The following is a 19802-nucleotide window of genomic DNA, read 5'->3' on the forward strand; positions in this document are numbered from 1 at the left end:
TGGCATAACCATGACTTAAAACACTGGAAAAATTACTTGGATTTGTTCATATATTAAAGAAATTCAAATGCCCCAAAACCAATTTAAACATAACATGGACCACTTCTTGGTTCAACGCCTTTTGCAAATTCAAAAAAAAAAAGAAAAGAAAAAAAATTCGAAAGAAAAAATCACAACCCCACTGTGTAGTTTCTCGCTAATGTGGTGCCACTTTTGCAAGACACTTCATTTCATGTATTCGCAAATTATGCATAAGCGGAAAAAATATGAGTCTTCTTAAATTGTTCAAGGAACGTGTGAATTTTATAGCAATTAAATCCACTTTCAAGCAGCCTGGGCGATTTGAGTTGGAATGACCCCATTGTTATTTAGTAGGTTAATATTACAAAAAGGAACTAGGTTTTCTTAAAATAAAAAAATAAAAACAAAATATGTATTTATTAAACACTTCATCATGAGAAAAAATTAAAAATTAGATACTTGTATTACAAGTCTGACAGTGAGGAAAGATCTTTTAATAAGTTTTCTGTTGTTTCGTTGATAAAATTACGCCAATTGTGCTTAGTTATGGAATTGGACGTTTGTTGAAGCTGCTGGATCTTATTTTCTGTATCGATTTGAACTTCTTCCAGTAGATTGACATTACTTAACACGCGTAGGAGGGTTTCGACGTTTCGTTTAAAACTGTAGAGTAAGAAATAATTATAATAACCATTTTTCATTGAAATTACTGTTTGAGTACCATTCAAATTGTTGTGTTCTTCGCTGATAAGCCTCATATTGCCAACCCAATTGACGAGCGAGTCGTTCAGCATTCCCTTCCAGCTCTAACAATGATTTGCGCTCGCGCTCAATTTCGTTTACCATACTTTCACCGACGTCGCAAATTTTTTTAATGCACACACTAGCCGAATTTTTGCTGATGTTAGTCTCCATTTGTTCTAACTCGAAATTTAAATTATCTTTATAGGTTGTAAGTAAATTTGATGACTCTAGAACAAAAACAACAAAAAAAAAAATACCAATCATAATATATTTTTACTTTTTAGCCCAAATAGCACATATATGAAGTTTTATGGCCATAGGATAATGATAACTCGTGCCGACTTTTAGTTGAGGTTTTAGTTAATAACCTGAATTAATCGTGCATGAAATCTTTGGAAAAATTCGATATCTTTCCCATATTTTAGCGCATGTCTAGTAAATCTGAGTCTTTAAATTTTTAATTGGACGGCACGATCTCTCCCGAGGACATTAAAAAAATTAATTAAACCTTTCCACGTAGGCGGCCTTTGGCCGCACTTAAAAAAATAACCCTCATAAGTCAAACTTCAGATACGCGGTCCACAATATTAGGTGCATTTTTTTGTTAGCGAGCGACAAAAGAACGCTCAACTCGGGTAAAATTTCCTTTTAGCTACTTAAGCCACCGTGTTGGTAGCTGGCCATAAACATGCGATTAGTTTAACGGGATTTAGATACAAAAACCAATGACTAATTATGCGTGGTATTTGCGTAATATATACACACTGAGAAAAAAAACGCGTTGTAAAAATGAAATTTTTTTATTTGATTACCGTTTTAAAATGTATTCAATTCAAATACGCCCGTATTAAAATGAAGCTTTTTCCACTGCACGGATGGCGTTTTGAACGTCTCGGATGCTTTTTTTTTATGTAATTAAGAAAGTATATGTATGTATACAAAGCATGCACAGCGGTGACAACACATACATGGTACATGTTTATCTGTACAAAAGCACTAATCGCACGCTGTGATGTTAATTCAAACTAGAGATGAGCACGGGCCTAAATTTTCGGGCCCGGCCCGGCACGAGTGCAAAATCAACTTTCAAAAACACGCACGAGCCCACAAGAGCCAACTTTTATTGTATGTATACATATGTACATACATATGTACATTTACTTAATCGAATCAAGTTTTTACATCAAAGATTTTTATAATATATTTTCTGGGAAGTAGAAAAAGTGGAAGGTATTTTATTGTACAGATATGTAAACAAAACTAATAGGTATCTTATTTTTTCTATCGGTTTCCGAATATTTCTTATTTTGCTTTTCTCTTATCAAAAGAGTTTTAATATGTACTATTCTCTTTGAATAAAAACAAAAGCTTATCTAAATTTTTAGTATTAGCAACGGGCTTTTTCGTGCTTATTCGTGCTTTTATGAAATTTTACTGAACGCCCATGCACGCACGAGTTCGTGCTGAGAGCAAATGTTCCGGCCGGTGCCCGCGGGCTAACGCAGGGGCAAATTTAAAACGAGTTGGGTTAGTGCTCTTTCATATGCGTATTTTCTTAAATTTAGCACGTTTTTCTTAATTCTAAAATTTTTTCCCTCAGTGCATTTATTTAAAATATAAGTCACGTATATAAGGAAACAAAAATGTCCCTCTCCACTTTCCCATTAATAATTCACAATATAGCAGTTTTTCAAGTCGCGTATTTTTTAACCGAACTGGCTGAACTCGGATAAATAGCCGAGTTTGTGTTGTTGCTTTGCGTGTGTTTCGTCACTTAAGCGAGTGTTCTTTTGTATCTCGGCTGCAAAATAATGCACCTAGTGTTGCGTCCAACTTTTTCACATTTTACGGATATATTGGATCTACATAGGTAGCCAAGGAAAAACTAGTTTGTCCTAAGATCGGGTTTGGCCGGTACCATATACATATATTAATAGGATTTAAATTAAAAAAATCAAAATTAAAAATCTTGAAGGATAATATCTTTAAAGGACATTTTTGACATGAAAACAAGGAAAACAAAAGTTATGATTAATCTTGTTTTGAATTTTTCTTTTATTTAAGTTTTATTCTATATTTTGTGTAAACTTTTAGAAATAAATTAAAATTTTTGGTCTCAATAACAACAGTTTATAAGGCGAACTTAGCACAGTGCGTAGGCAACTGGCTAAGTCAGCTAGGGTCGTTGCATCGAATCCCACTGTAGAGATCTGATGAGGAGATGTGGTGATATCCGAAATATCTATCACTTCTACCATTTTTATAAATTAGTAAAAAGAGTAAGTTAACAAAACACGCGAACTGCACAAAGATTATTCTGATAACTTTGATTGCAAGTCGTCACGCACGGTGGGTCGGAACCAAGTTCAATCCAAAGGTCTTGGCACTTAAGATTTTCTTATGAGACTCTTTTCTATTTTGTTTTCTAAGTAATTTAAGACGAAAGGGGAAAAAATCTAAAGCATAACAGAAAAGAAGTTCAGAAGAAAATTTGAAGTGCCAAGACCTTTGGATGGAGCTTGGATCCGACCACCGTGCACGGGTTGCCGTGGTCCGAATTGCATTTAATTTTATTTGGATAGTTTTTAAGACAAAACCAATAAAATGAGGGGTATGCGTTAAAAAAAGAACTTTGGTCTTTTGAGACAGTCTAATGTAGCTTATATTATGTAATAAAACTTCACAAATTTATGAATAGAATAAAACGAATCACCATTCATCCATTTTTGACCGGTACTGTACATAAAAAAAAAATATTCCGAAGAACTGACAACCTCCTCCTTTTTTAGAAGTCAGATAAAAATGCTTAAAGATATTCCCAGAAAAACAATTTTATAGTTATTAGTTTGCAGGTACTTATATGTATGTAGTTTTACAGCCTTGCCTTACTGTCTATTCCCAGAGAAGGTTAAATATAGAGAACGTACGAAAACTCTGACTGGCATTTTTCGAGCCAATTGAACGGCCGAAGTGCATCCAGACAACGTTAAATAACATACTTACATAACAACATTAATAACATACTGCAGATAAATTTGCCTTTCGTAAATATGTATATTTTTATTCACTGCTTTATATACACCCCTATTCTGCAACTCTTTCGTATTCGGATTTTGCCATGAATCGTAGAAATAGTATGCTGCAATCCGAATCATATTTTCGAATTTTCGAAATTCGTAACAAAGGCATGCCTAAAAACGAACGAGTAAGCTTTTTTGCGTAATTTTGTACGAAAACAACTCTGTGTCGGAGGCGAAATAAAAGATGTAAATCGATGTGTGTTTGCAAGAGACATTGGTGGTATTCATTTAAACAGATAAATTTGCCTTTCGCATATACGTATATTTTTATCCACTGCTTTATATAAGCGAGCAAAAAAGAATATTTGTTGCCCCTTATCGAGAAACTTGGGTCCGGTTTAGTTAATGTACAACGATTTTGGGTTGTTGTGTCCAAACGCATAACCCAATCCAAAAACTTTAACATACACGTGTAATAAAAGGATTCACATTTTATTTAAGATAAATGTCTCAAATTTCCTAACACTAGCTTATTAATAAACTCGGTTTGCACTATGCACTTTTTTACAAATTTCGACGTGGGTTCTGCGCAAAAATACTGTGGACGGCGTAGCCGGAGTGATATGCACAAGAAATGTTGTATACCTTTGACATGCGGAAGCCCCTCTTCCCCGCAACACAGAAATGAGAATTCTACTTAATCCCTAAGCGCGGCCGAAGGCAGAAGCAAGCGCAACAGGAGGTGGACCTAGCAAAGTGCATGTTTTTAATGGCTTGGAAGAAGCTGTTATTGCATTAACTGGATTGAGAGCCAGTTCTTCAGGCATAGGAGGAGTTATGGCCTGTGGTTCAACAATTCAACCAGAAGCTGGCATAGATGCACCCATGGTTACTATGCCCAACAGCTCCGCATATCTTTGTGAAATTGGATTTTTCGTTTTCGTAGTGTAGCTACGAATTACGAATTACGAAAATTCGGGTTCTAGAATAAGGGGGTATATTTTCTACCATATTTACCACCAAAGGTAAAAATCTATCTACCAATATTTTGCGACAAGAAAGTAAATGGATTTAAATGAACATAGATATTTTGTCATCGAACACACCTAAAATAAAAATGAAATGTTTACTTTGACATTCCTGATCGAATCAAATTTTATACGAAATTTCTTTTGGAGCATTCGGTAGAGTTCGCTTTTTCAATTCAAATTGAGAAGAAAACTGAGTATGCAGTTTTTAGCCCATTAAATTTTAGTATAGAGGCATTTTATGTCACCGCGGCCACCTCTGTGCGCGACCTATCAGGATTTGGATGAAAGTTAAAGAGATTGAATATCTAGGTGACATTAATATACGTGCAGCATATTTTGCCGATATGACGTAGGGTTGCCTATTTACACGGGACTTAAATTTTAAGAAAACGTCACACATACCTTTCTTTAAAGTGCTGTATCTTGGAAACCTTTTCATAAAACTTAATGAAAAAAATGTATTCCTTCTGTCTTATTATGGCCTTTAATTGTACATTTTTTAAATTAATGAGCAACGTATACAAAAAAAATTAAACATTTCTCTTTTTTTTTGATTATAGCATTTTAAAAAAATTAAACATTTTTCTTTTTTTTGATTATAGCATTTTAAAAAATTTTTATTTTTAGATAAAAACAATGTCTATAATGTCAACTTTAAGTACCCAAATGGGCGTAATGGGCTACTTAGGCGTATGGACAGTAGATCGTCTAACGCTCGAGCAATATGATAAATAGACATTGAAATTTTATAAAATTGTATATTTTTGAAAGAGGGGTGTAAAAACAAAAACAATATGAATAAATCATGGTAACTTTACTAAAGGTCTGAATTAACGAAAATCGCTTCAAATGGCGGAATTCAACTTTGTTGCAAGTTCACATAGGAAATCTGCTTACGACATGATTGGAGGTAATTTTAAGAGACTAGCAGCTAGAGCAAGTCTTCAACTCATGATGTTACAACAAATTCGTACACCCGAAACCCTCTATCATGGGGCGCCGTATGTTTCCAATGGGATGCCTGTAAAAAATAACTGCAACTAACTTTTCAGTGGACTTTATTTCGACGCATTCAGCTTCTGCTTAAGTTTAGGAGAGCGAATTCTTCGCCATGCCCTTCTTAATTTGCGTTTTTTACTTATTCAGTTAGGAATGTTTTTCACATGACTATTTATATTATAGGTATATCGTTACTTAAAGGTGAAAAGGTGCCATGTCCATTTTTTGAAATTGTTCAGGAGACGACAAATAGATGTAGTGCAGTGGGGACGAAAAATAGATGCATCAAAACGTGAAATTTGAAAAAAATGGACTTGGCACCTTTTCACATTTAGGTAGCGATATAACGAGCCCTAACCGAAAAAAAAAACTTAAGCGACATTTTTCAAAAACTTTCTTTTTGATGCAGAAAGGCCACTAGAGCATCTAGATGCAATTCTGCATCAAAGGGAATATTTTGAGAAAAAAAATGCCGCCTACGTTTTTTGGCGGTTAGCGCTCGATAATAGCCCGAAGCCCAAATTTCGGCTGAAATTAAAAGCAAGTTATGTTTGTTTATTTTATAATTGTCAAGGTTAATTAGTGCTCATTTACACATGGCGATTTTAGTTGCGGCAACTCTACGTTTGTAGGAGAGAGCATGACGAGAAAAGGAGAGGGGCACCGAGTTGCTCGTGCTCGGGCAACACTCTTTGTGCTCTCGTTCGTCTGTATAAATTGAGTTAGCGGTTCACAGCTGACAACAACAATTGCAAAAAAGTCGCCGTGTGTAAATGAAACGAGCAACACCAGAAGGCGATATGAAAAATCGCACCGACAAAAGTTTTCGTGTATAAACACAGACTTAGGAAATTTATTATTTTATTATTATATCGCACGTTCAATAATATAGAGATGTAACTCAAAATTAACGTTTTTGGAGATTAACAAGCCTGATAAGTAGAATATGTTAAGCGAAGATATGTATATTTCCATCTGTATTTTGGTATACCAACTGTATGAATTGATCAAACTTTGATTGCGTTTTCCCACAAAATTTAAAAATAGTTCTGTACATTGCTAAACGAGCGATATGTTGGAGTAGTAACAACGCTAATTTTTATGCCATTATATGGAGGGCAGTTTATTTTTATTTTTATTTATATTCCTATAGTCCAGCGAATAAAGAAGTTCCAAAATCTTGTAACGGTCCTTTTTACGAAAAAAACCTGGTTGCCGAGTTTGTAGCTTAGAAAATTAAACAAAGGATTTTTTAAAAACTGCATACAAAAAAAAAATTCGGCCATTCGTTTTTAGAATTCCAAACACGATCATTGCAAATACAGCCATTTTATTTTTGGTGTTTTCGTTTTTACCAAAAAGTGTCGCCTTTTGACTGCTACTTCCTTTTTTCGTGTTCGATTCTAAAATAAAGGCAAACGGTGAGAAAATGTTGTGTTCGTTTTATAAAATGTTACAGGAGTAAGACAAAAAAAGGCACATGCTTCTCTGCCCTTTGAAGCTTTTCCAGGGGGATGAGCGCGCTGAAAATCAGACGGTTGCTCAAAACGACAATATTATGAAATGTATGAGCTAGACAAGGACTAGAAGATAAAAACATGCCCTTTTACAGGGTTGAGTTTAACATAAAACCCATTTGGCACCGTGAAAGGGCAAATTTTTTCGAAGAAACGAAATCACTATTAGATACCTGCATGCATTTTTCATCAAGGACTTTTTTCCTGCAACTTAAATAAGAAATGCGAATATGACACCCAACATCTCTACATTTTTCATGTTTTCGATGTCTTGAAGAGTGAACACCAGGTGTTGTATACTGTCGTCTAGTTGTATATTGTTGAAATTTCACAACTATGCCCTACGCGCCAGCAGCTCATCAAAAGTGTAGAAAATATGAAGCCATTGATCGATTTTAGAGAGACTTCGTAAAGGTTTTTGGGCTCGCATATTTGGAAAATTCAAAATGGTGGATACACCACCCGGATGATTTCTAAGGACATGCGACCTGCAATACTACGTACAAGACCCACCTAGCGACATGTATTTCGAGGCAAACGGACCTCAGATTCGGATTCAGTGGGTGGAAATATATATCGGTAGATGGGTCTGGTTAAAAGCACACACAACTTTTTTTTGTGTGCCTTATTAGATAGTCTAGTCCAGGGATGGGCAGATTTTTGGCTCTTAAAGTAGTCAAAAAGTCAGCAAGTACTACTCAAGATGTAAATCAGTTCTCAGGATAAAGGGGGTGTAAAAAATACATTAAAAGCGTCATATATATTAGTAATAAGTTGGAGTACAAGACATTTTAATGCGCTCTTCTTCCCCCTTCATGCTGACTCTTGATGTTACCCCTCATCTAGCACCTAAATGTGCCAGGCCGGTTCCTAAGTGCAAAAGGCTCCTGGGAGCCACTTAGCTCATCCCTGGTCTAGTCCATTCAATCAATTTCAGAACTTTATTTTGGACATTTTTCGCCCCGTTTTGATTAGCTGCTAGTCTATAGTGCTATGGTGTGAAAATACAGCCCTTAACAATACGGCAGTATGCAACACATTGTGAGCTTCCTAATCGTTATTAAAGAATACCTTGATTCAGGGACTTCGGTGTTAGCGCTGTTATATTCGCGGATGTCCGGCAGGAATTATTCAGACTGATTTCTTTCTTTTCTTTTACAATGGTTGTAGTAGTTTTAGTGGCTCGCGAGCAGCTTTGCGAAAGGTTTAGTGGTGTGTTCGATATGCCTGCTAAATTGACTACAAATTCTTCATGATGAACAACGCGATCTCGCTGGGTGATTATGGATGTTGCTGTGGTGCTGACATGACATTTAGTTACGCTGGTAGTTTTTTGAAAATTTTTCATCGGCACTTGTGGCGTTACAAACTCGTGTTGTGGTAATTTCAAAGTCTGCGAATTTGGATTAACTACATCGTTGTGTGAAATGGTTGAGTACTCGCTATCACTATCGTTTTCTGATCTTGAACAATATATAAGACTACTTTGAGGTATTAACATATTAGATTCCTTAGCTTGATTAGGTAAGTCACAGAAATTTTTCTTAGTGACTGACTTTGGGTTACGCTTATTCGGTCGCTTTGTTTGAATAGTTATATTTTTAGTTGACTCACAGTCAGATGTAAACAGTATATCGGAGATATCCATCAAGCTGGGAAACGTCGGACAATCGCTAAACTCTTCGTAGTCACTTACAGCAGTTGCTTCCTCCCGTCCAGTGTTTTGACGACATTCTTGTATTTCTTCAACTTGGTCTTCATTTATTTTATCGGTATCTTCTGAAACTGATGAAATGCTCCTAATACTAGTTGCCTCGATCTCATTATTATTATCTTGAAATAACTGTGTTGAAGTTTTCGCGGTCACTTTTGGATTTAATGAACAGTTTAATGTTTGATTTGTTGCATTCGTGGCTACAGTTCGGTTGAGAGCATTTCGTACTGATTCATTTTGTTTGTAAGATGTGCAACTACGAAGTACCGCATTTGCAAAGTTTTCCATTTCCGCGGGGTATATGCACTGATTTTTCTCATCGGATGCTATTTCGTTAGGCTTTGCGATTTTGTGTGGAATATCCTCTTGTGCCTTTATTTCATCGAATGGATTCTTATAAAGAGAAAATAGTTGTATACATATAAGAGTTCGAGTATGTTAAAATAAAACGATATTATATAAATTTATTTGTAATACAAGCAGATTAACTAAATAAATCTCAGCTCCTTTAATTTTTTTATATACGTTAATGAAATTTTAAGGATTAAGTTCAGAGTAAATTCAAATTCGTCATCCTCGACAAAAATTTTTCAACGCATTGCGACGCCACCGATTTTACCTTTTTCGTTGATCGTCAAAAGAGTACGTTCATCGTTTATATTTTTGAAGCTGATGTTGTTTGGTAACATACATACAAAAAATAGTAATAAAAAAGTAAGGAAGTATAAGTTCGGGCGAAACCGAACTTCATATCCCCGGCGCAGGTATCAAATATCGTCGGTTCAACTTTCTCTGAACTACCTTGGCATGATAAGCAAGTGTGTTTTCGCCCGTTTTCAGACGTTTTCTATAATATACAGAGTTAGACTTAATGATATAACTGAACCCAGTTAGGTACAAATCGATTAAGTTGTTACCGACGTTCACCTTTGTAGTTATAAAGTGGGCGGTGCTACGCCCAATTCCTAAAAGTGTATAGCAGTTATTTATTGTAAGGAGAATGTTGTAATTATTAACTTGGAGTAAATTAGCGTCCTCAGTTATTGAAATATCGGAGTTTTCGGATTTCTGAAATTTACCGTTATACGGGAAGTGGGTGTAATTTTAGTCCGATTTGAATAATTTTCAACAAATTTCTTTTCCGTACCAAGGTTATTAAGTGCACCGAGTTCGGTAGAAATTGAAAAATCGGTTACCGAGATACACATTTGTGGTCAGAAGGGGGCGGCGCCACGCCCATTATCAAAAAAATGCATAATAGTATAATTTTCTGCTAAGTGGTCATTGTAATTATCGATTTTGCAGTCATCGACTAATACTCATCGTGAGCAGACGTCGGTAGCTTCTCTCTCGGCTTTGATCGCAAGCGCAAATTCTTAATGCAAGTGTCATTTCAAAGTCAAACTCCAAAGCAACGCACGTGTTATTCGTCACGCCAAGTGCAATTTATAATTACAAGTGTCTATTGTCTTAATTATTAAAATACGAATTAAGAACAAAAACACCCAAAATGCCCTCCGGGTCCTCCCCGTTTGGGGATAATCGGTTTGCGTCGCTTTCCGAAAGTCCCCAAGCAAAGCGACGAAAAAAACCACAAAGACTGGATTTATCCTTCCCCGACCTACCCACTGCAACAACTAAAACACCCAAATACATCGTAGTGACATTAAGAAATTGTGAAAAGAAAATTACAGATTTTTCCTGCTTTGCGGTGAACCGAGGCTTACACCTCATTACAAAAAACATTATACAAATTACACCCACAAGAGACGGCCACCTACTCGTTCTGGTGGACTCACATAAGGACGCTGATCAATTTCTTAAAACAAATTCCCTGACTGGTATTTGTGAAATTGCTTGCAAACTTCTCGAATCATTGAACTTTGTAAAAGGTACCACCCCCTGCCTAATCAACATACCAGAAGAGGAAATCATTAAGGAACCAAGCTCTCAAAAAGTGACAGGTGTGTATAAATTCATGAACGAAGGAGTCCCCGAGCCAAGTCAAGTAGTCTTCTTAACTTTTGAACTTTTTAATTTGCCAGAAAAATAGACATTTTGTGGTATTCTGCAAAAATTCGACCATATTTTCCCAATTCAATGAGATGCAAATCATGCCAATATTTAGGGCACACAGCAAAACATTGTAGAAACAATCCCACATGCGTCAATTGTGGTCTCCCTCCCACGACCCCGACGTCTGCATACAAACTAAATGTGTCACCTGCTCAGAAGAGCACCCCGCCTCATCAAGGCAATGTCCAAAATTTGTACAGCAGAAAGAAATCATACAAATCAAAACAACAAAAAAATGTACTTTGCGTGAAGCAAAAGCAATCTTTAGAGCAAACGCACCAAAGCCCATTGATACCGCCCAGCTGGCCCACAAAAATACCAAACTCAAAGCCAAGTAAACACAAAAAACAAAACTAAACTAATACCTACAACAACTAATAATCCAACTTCTCCCTTCTCAATAACACCGAACATACCAAATTCTCAAAACTTCGCTCAACAAAGAACCCCTGTTACGCAGGAAAACATCGTTGATGAATTAATCAGCTCTCTTTCCACCACAATATATCCACCACACTCAATATCAATAGCATCGCAAACCAATGATCACAATAAACATAACAACATACACCTCGCATCTCTTAATCCTCCACTATCAATCTCTCCTACAGAAGAACTTAATAACAACGATTGCGTATCTCCTTCTTCGGTATTCTCCAATGGGGAATTCTCTTACTTAGGAAAAAACAACTTATAACGCCCTATGCATATTTCTATACTGCAATGGAATATGAACGGCTGAAACAATAATTACCACAAACCACTACTAATTATAAAACAACAAAATCCCGACGTAATATGTATACAAGAAACACACCTTCCTTTCAATAAACATAATATCTTCTACCCTTCTTCACTGGGTATTTTTGTAACCTAGATACGAACCTAAGTGCAAAACAAGGTATTGGTATCCTAATCAAAAAAACATATTCCACATGAAGCTTTAAATATTAACTCTAACATATGCACACTGGGGATTGAGGTGCGCCTTAACCCTAAAGTGACTGTACTCAATAGCTATATACCGCCGCAACAAAGTTTCTCATCCAGAGAAATGCTTAAAATTTTTATTTTTTTTATTTAGTTCGTCTATGAAACAAGTGCATAACAATAAGAAAAAAAAAACACGAATAAGTACGCCAATTATATTGACTGGGGATTTTAACTCCTGGAGCCCACTCTGGGGCTCGCACGATGTACTGTACTAAATAATGGTTCACCCACGCACTTATCTACACATAGTTATTTTACCCATATTGATTTGACTTTAGTACCACCCAGTCTCATACCAAACTGTAAATGGAAAATATCGGTAGCGATCACTACCCGATAACCACTACCTTTCGGACCCAATATAAAACTGAAAAAACGTGCAATATCGGTGAAATTTAAAACTGTCCAAACTGATTGGGACATATACAAGGCGAACAGCATTGAGCGTTCGGAAGACAAACACACTGATCCTTCTAAAACCTTTTGAACAAAGCAACAATTATTCAATGCGATTTAAAAATCTGGGAGAAAATGGCTCTCAATTGAATGATTCTTGCGATTTTATATGTGTATAAAATTCCATTACCTTATAATAAGTGGCTCCAGAGATAACCGATATTAGAATTTCAGTTCGTATGGGCGATGCCACGCCCCCTTTTCCAGAATTTACCACTCTTCGCCATAAGTACGGTATTGACAACATATGTTGCTGTGTCAAATTTCGGGACGTTGGCATAAGCGGTTCCAGGGATAAGCGATGAGAATTTCAGTTTGTAGGGGCAGTGCCACGCCCCTTTCCCATTAGCGGTTCCAGAGGTAAACGATATGAGAATTTCAGTTTGTATGGGCGGTGCCACGTCCCCCTTTCCCAGTACCAACCGTTTTTCACCGTATGTAGGGCATATACAATCTATGCATATGTGCTAAGTTTGAGTTCCCCAGCATAATTCGTTTTAGAGATATAGTGGTTTTCCCATTTTAGTCTATATGTCAGATGCCACGCTCCCTATGTATCGGGATTAACATTTCTGGATTAAATGAAGTTATATCCTTTAAATCGGTGGATGTTTCATTGAAATCGAGTGAACGGTGCCTTCAAAAAAGGGATTGCAAAATTTTCTTGTGGCGTATTTATATATAGATAACATTAGCACACACCGTCTAAAAGTGAAGTATGTATACATATGAAATGTTAAAAAATAAATTTGGTTTTTTAGACATCAAAATCTTACTAACCATCAAAACCTACAAAAAAACAAAGACATCAATCCGTCTTTTAATAGCAACAATAATAGGCATTTATTAATTCAGTACCAGGTTGACCGAGTTTTGTTTGGAAAGCATACACTTTTTAAACTTTTCAAGATTTGGGTATCAAACAATGGTAAATTTAAAAAAGTTTTTAATGTTATTTTGTAAATGGAATTTCTTATTTAACATTACGCCTATCCCGAACCTCTTTCCATACAAATTATGTATGCCGATAAAAAAATATTATCAATGCGTTAATATTTTAGCCCAAGTGAGAGAAACTTAAAAAAAAACTTTGAAAAAATATTGTTAATTAACAACAACATTTTTGCCGAGTCAGTATCTCAGAATTCTACAAAAAGATTGTTTTTAAAACAAATTAAAAAATTTTTACTTCTTGAATCTAATAATTTATAAAAATACTTGATATCAAAAACTAGGTGGCAACCCTACAAAAAAATATACCGAAGAGTACATATTTTGAGAGCAAATTTACTGCGTATACATACATACATATGTACCTAAATACAAGAAATAAATGCTCGTTGAAATTAGTAAGATACAAATGGGTATTAAAAACCCTGGCAACTATCAACGTAAATATTTATTTATTCAACTTCCCAAAAATACCTTTCATTTGACATCCATATTCAGCTATTTTAGTAACATTTTGTACATTAAAAATAATTTCTTAAGCGACAACTCTTAAGGTGTTCTTACATGATATGTATTTGCATCTGTAAATGTGACTTTTTCAATACATACATATGTAATTCCGTATGTCTGTCAAATTCACAGTCTTTGTTTAACTATTTAAAAATACGTTCTTTGAAAACGAAATAAACTAAACTCAAATGATTCCATCTGTGTGTCAGATGAAAATTGAGACATTTCTATTTCATATGTACGTGCATCTGCTTTGTACAGTAACAAATCTAATTTGCCTTTACATGATATGTTGACATTCCCATATATAAAAAGTGGCATGTACACATGCAAATACATATCGTGTAAGAACACCTTTACCACATAGCCAGAGCATTGTTTTTGGAGCTTTCTTTTAGCAACCGTAAAAAGTAATATTGTATCTTAATTTTAGAAACAAAAAATAGAAAACAGGTGGTAACCCTTTTCAAAACAAGTAAGAAAGTCTAAGTTCGGGCGGAGCCGAACATTAAATACCCGGCGCAAATATTAGATATATGATTTTCACCTTTCCGAAAGCTACCGCTACATGGTAAGCCGGGGTGTATCAATTTTGAGTAAATTGAAGATTTCGTATTTCTCTAAATTACCGTTATATGAGATGTGGGCGTGGTTATTATCCGATTTTAAAAGTTTTCTGCCATTTGGTATCCTGTACCAAGGCCATAACTGTGCCAAGTTTGGAAGAAATCGGTGCAGCGGTTGCCAAGATATACACATGTAACCATAAGTAGGCGTGGCTACGCCCATTTTTCAAAAATTCATAACATCCTTATTTTTCGTCTAAAAGTTGTTGTAAATGTGAATTTTGAGTTAATAATCTTCAGTAGTTACTAAAATATCGCAGTTTTCGTATTTCTGAAAATTACCGTTATATGGGAGGTAGGCGTGGTTATTGTCCGATTTTGCCCATTTTCAATACCATCCGTCCTACGCCCGAAAGAAGTACACGTACCAAGTTTCGTTAAGATATCTTAATTTTTACTCGAGTTATCGTGTGCACAGACGGACAGACGGACGGACGGACGGACAGACAGTCACCGCTTAATCGATTTCTCTTTTCATCCTGATCATTTATGTATACATTTGTCTATATCTATCTCGATTCGTTTTGCCTGCTACAAACAACCGTTATGTGAACAAAGTTATAATACCCTTGTGCACAAGTGCGCTCGGGTATAAAAATTTCTTAATTGTGGATTTTAAAAACACTCCATTTGATAAGCATATGATGTGGTGTTATTTGGTTTGTAACTAATTTCGATAAGTGGCAGCATTATACGAATATTTTCGGAGATTACACCTATCAAGATAACCACAAAATGCAAAATTTGAAAAAATCGTTAGAGCCGTTTCCGAGAAGTCTACGGATATAGTATATACATGTGGGCAAATCTCCGGAACCGTGCGATTTAACGCTAAAAAAACGTAAATTTTTAAATTGAACGCACAAAGATAAAAATATCCAAACAAATTGTTTGAAATTCATTGAGGAAATATTACATTCGTGTGTGACTTATTTTGATCAAATGATTAAAGAGTTATAAGTAAAAAACGATGACACGGTGCTACAAACAAAAGTCATGAAATACACCCGAAACAAAACCTAGTGTAGGATTTAGGTATGATCGAGTACAACGTGGAAATAGGGTCACGTCAATTTTTTTTATACCGAAAACCCGTTATTTTCGTACTTGATACATTTATATATTAATAGCTTAACTATTTACCATCCGATTTTAAAAATCGAGCTTCGAACTTGATGCACTTATCTATTAATAGCTTAAATATTTTTCATCCGATTTTAAAAATCCATCAAGTTTTGAAAAGAGGATTTATAGACCTTTAAAACGATGTATAACAAAATTTACAACAATAAAATACACTACACAATAATAATTTTTAACCAAATAACCTGATAACCAGGCAAGTGTGAACAACCTCAATAAATTGTAAGGACTTAGCTTGTTGGGAGTTTACATCGGTTAAATTTTAATGAGCCTCTATTTTTATTAATTTTTTGAACTTTCATCACCACTAATTTCAAAAATTTCTATGAAAGTTGCCAACTATGTGATATTTATCTAAAATCAATCCATTGCAATTGCATATAAATTTTCGAAGTTAGGCAATTTAAGCAAAAAATACGGCCTCGAATTTATATGTGTGTACGTACCGTACGTGCAGATTTTGGTGTGGCACCGCACTCTTATATCATATAAGCGTATCTCAAAACCTACTTGACCGATCTCGACCAAGTCGGACAAAAACCACGTGCTCCGCCCACATAACGGTAACTTAAAAAAACTCAAGGCTAGCTATATTTCAGGGGGTAATGTTTGTCCGATTTCAAAAAAAAAAAAATCAACATGGTGAGGTATCAACTTATTCGAAAATAATTGTTCTTTTAGACAAGTATTACATATTTGGCAATTTTCATAGAAATTAAAATTTTACCGATGAAAACTCCCAACAAGCTAAGTCTAACAATATATTGTTATACATCGTTTAAAATAATAATTAGGGAGTTCACAGGGTGTTGTACACTGTCGTACTGTTGTATGTCATAAACTTTAAACTGCTAAAACTATATTTAAGGAATTCGTAAGCTAACACAAAAGTTTTATTATGAAATTTCATACAATTAAAAAATAGTTGGTGGTGATTTCAAGTCCTCTAAACATTTATTTAGCCGTTAAAAACTTTACAACATACAACAATACGACAACTACGACACCTTGTGAACCACTCAAATATAAATCCTCTTTTCAAAACTTGTTCAATTTTTAAAATCGGATGGTAAATAGTTAAGCTATTAATAGGTAAGTGCAAGTACGAAAATAACGGTTTTTTGGTATAAAAAAATGGAGGGTTCAAGAACTATACGGGACCTATTTTGATGTTGTACTCGACCATACCTACAACCTACACTAAGTTGTGTTTCGGGTGTATTTCCTGACTTTTTTTTGTAGACCCGTGTCCTTTTTGAAAACTCAACATTAGCGATACTTCTAGAGGGCTTGGTTTTTGTCCGAATTCAAAAATTTTCCAAACCGTATTTAAGATGGTCAGGAGGCGCAATGTGTATGTAAAATTTGGTGCAGATTGGTGAAGTGGTTTTCGACATACAAATATTTGATATAAGTGGGTGGGCCATGCCCAGTTTCCAAACATTTTACAAAGTTGACTTTTCGATATTTTATATTTCATTGACCGATTTTGAAAGTTAGCATGGTGTGCGTTATTGACACCAAAGATTTTACGATTGTTTTATTTCTTCGACGAGTTATTTGCAAGCAAATTTTTATGCAGGTTTTACACTTTTTGAAATATTTCCACAACCATTCTTTCGAATCTTATCATTTTTTGACAGCAGTTAGAGAACTAATTGGGCAACAAATAAAGGGGTCAGTTTGTAAAATTTCAATTCTTGTTTTATAAAAAATTATATTTTTTTTACCAATTTTCATATACCTAGGAAAGGAATTCAAAAAGTATTATTTGCGCTAAACATTCAATTTTACTTTCATACAGCAAACTTACTGTACCATTGATTGACTTAAAGCTTTTTACCAAAAAAATCAACCAAGTTTAAAAAAATATAGTACAAATGAACTGAAAAGCAAAAAAATAATAATTTGATAATTCTTGATTTGATACTTAAGTTTTAAAATTTTATTTTGCTTTTCAGTTCATTTGTATTATATTTTTTAAACTTAGTTAATTATTTTTGGTAAAAACCTTTAAGCCAATCTAAGGCACAGTATTTCTTTGTTATGAAAGTAAAATTTAATGCTTAGCGCAAATAATGCTTTTTGAATTCTTTTTCTAGGTATATGAGAAGTGGATAAAAAATTCAATTTATTAAAAAAATTGTATTTATTTATTTATTATACAGAAATTAAGTGATAAATCACCTTACTACAATAACTAGGAGCACTAGTAACTAAGACCTTCAGCTCGCTTGTCAACTTCTTGTATATCTAGTACCGTGGGCGTAGCCAGGTAGGGGCAGAGGGGTGCTCGAGCCCCCTCTAACTTTCAAATTTTCCTTATATATATATAAAATAGTACCCTGAAATGCCAGCTTAATAGGTACGGACATAGCGGTCGGCTTTCCGCCTTGAGGATGTGGTTTGGGGATAGTGTGAGATGGAGATGTCTTTTTCGGTAGTTAGATTTGTAGAGGTTAATTTTATATTATTGGTAGTGGTGGGTTTTGTAGATTCCTGAGCAAGACCACTGGGAGCACGAGCAGCCGTGCCAGCATAAGATGATGTTGGTGATATTTGAGGTAGCTGCGAAATATAAATAGAATTTGCTTGCTTCAGAGAGAATTTTTGTTGCGTTTTTATTTTAAGAATTTCTTTTTGTTGAATACATTTGGTGCATTTGTTGTGGTTAGATGGGCGCTCCTCGGCACAGTTGGCGCACTTAGTGCGTATGCAGGTGGGGTGCAAGGCTACAATTCACACATAAAGGGGAATTTTTGCAGTACTTCGCCGTGTGACCTAGCACTTAGCATGATTTGCAGCGCATTGGGTTAGGGATGTATTCCCTAACCCTTAGTTCCCAGCAAACATTCTCCAATCTCAAACGTTAGAGAACAGCTCGAAAAACTATCGAGAATCATAGCGATCTCAACAAAAATGGGACAAAGTTCTCGACTCGAGAAAATATTAATGCTCTAATCAAATTCAAATGTTGATATCTAATGGGATTCGAATGTGAATATCAAACTGCGAGTTTTTTTTTTATTAAATAAAACGCTCTGTTTGTAAAATTTTTATGAAATGTATTTGCAGTAAGATAATAATGAATTATTTTGACTTAAAAATAATTTATGATTCGCTCATTTGGAATATTATTTATTTACATTTATTTGAATTTGCATTGTTTCTCTAATCGTTCTCGAATCGAATTCTAATGTAGTTCTCTAACTACGTCATCGACTCGATAACGATTAGAGAATTGCCCTAGTTATCTAATGTAGAAATCCAAATTTCGGTAACCAAATCGATAAATATCAATCACAAAATCGACAAATATCGATCAAAAAATCGATAAACATCGATAATAAAATCGATAAATATCGATAATAAAATCGATAAATATCGATAACAACATCGATAAATATCGATAAAAAATCGATAAATATCGATAACAAAATTGATAAATATCGATAACAAAATCGATAAAAATATCGCTAACAAAATAGTTACAAAATATATACATGCGTAATTATCTTGACTTACCATACAAAGTGGTCGCTTCTTCATTTGCTTGGAGGACTTGCGTGATGCCTGAGATTTTCCTGCAAGCAAAAACTCATGTGGTACATCTTTTTTAACTGCCCGTGGCAACGTTTTTCGAGATCTCTTGGATTCCAAAGTGGTGTTCTGCTGATCAGTAGGATTTCGTCGAATTTTGAAATTGCGATAAGATCTACCTGGTTCGGCATCACTAACAACACGGTTTTCATATTCATCCAATGGCAGATTCGAAAAACAGGAATCAAAAAGGTTGCGCGGATTGGAATCAAGCACACTTGTGTTGATAACGGTATTCATTTCGTTAGTGGGTATATTGCTACTTATGTTTGGTTCTGATCGATTTAATTCTTTGTTCGAGTTCAACATGGGTTTAACCTCGTTAACTTTCTTGGCCTTTTTTACGGGAACATCAATAGATCTTTGAGTTTTATTTCTGTTTGATTGATAAATTACAAAAT

The 19802-nt window shown here is 34.9% G+C and overlaps 1 protein-coding gene across 1 annotated transcript in view; it reads right to left on the bottom strand.

The window, feature by feature from the left end:
- Positions 1 to 464: 464 nt before the first annotated feature.
- Positions 465 to 19802, bottom strand: part of LOC108358861 (uncharacterized) — a 44725-nt gene continuing 25387 nt past the window's right edge. The window contains exons 9-12 of the mRNA XM_017610363.1: positions 19327 to 19777; positions 8404 to 9439; positions 743 to 992; positions 465 to 684 (exon numbers count right to left, since the gene is read on the bottom strand). Of these exons, the coding sequence (XP_017465852.1) occupies positions 486 to 684; positions 743 to 992; positions 8404 to 9439; positions 19327 to 19777 (1936 nt within the window). The 3' untranslated portion in view covers positions 465 to 485. The remainder of the gene's footprint in view (positions 685 to 742; positions 993 to 8403; positions 9440 to 19326; positions 19778 to 19802) is intronic.

This window comes from Rhagoletis zephyria, unplaced genomic scaffold (genome assembly GCF_001687245.7).
Source record: "Rhagoletis zephyria isolate East Lansing unplaced genomic scaffold, Rhagoletis_zephyria_1.1 Rzeph_scaffold_00306, whole genome shotgun sequence".
Taxonomy (NCBI): domain Eukaryota; kingdom Metazoa; phylum Arthropoda; class Insecta; order Diptera; family Tephritidae; genus Rhagoletis; species Rhagoletis zephyria.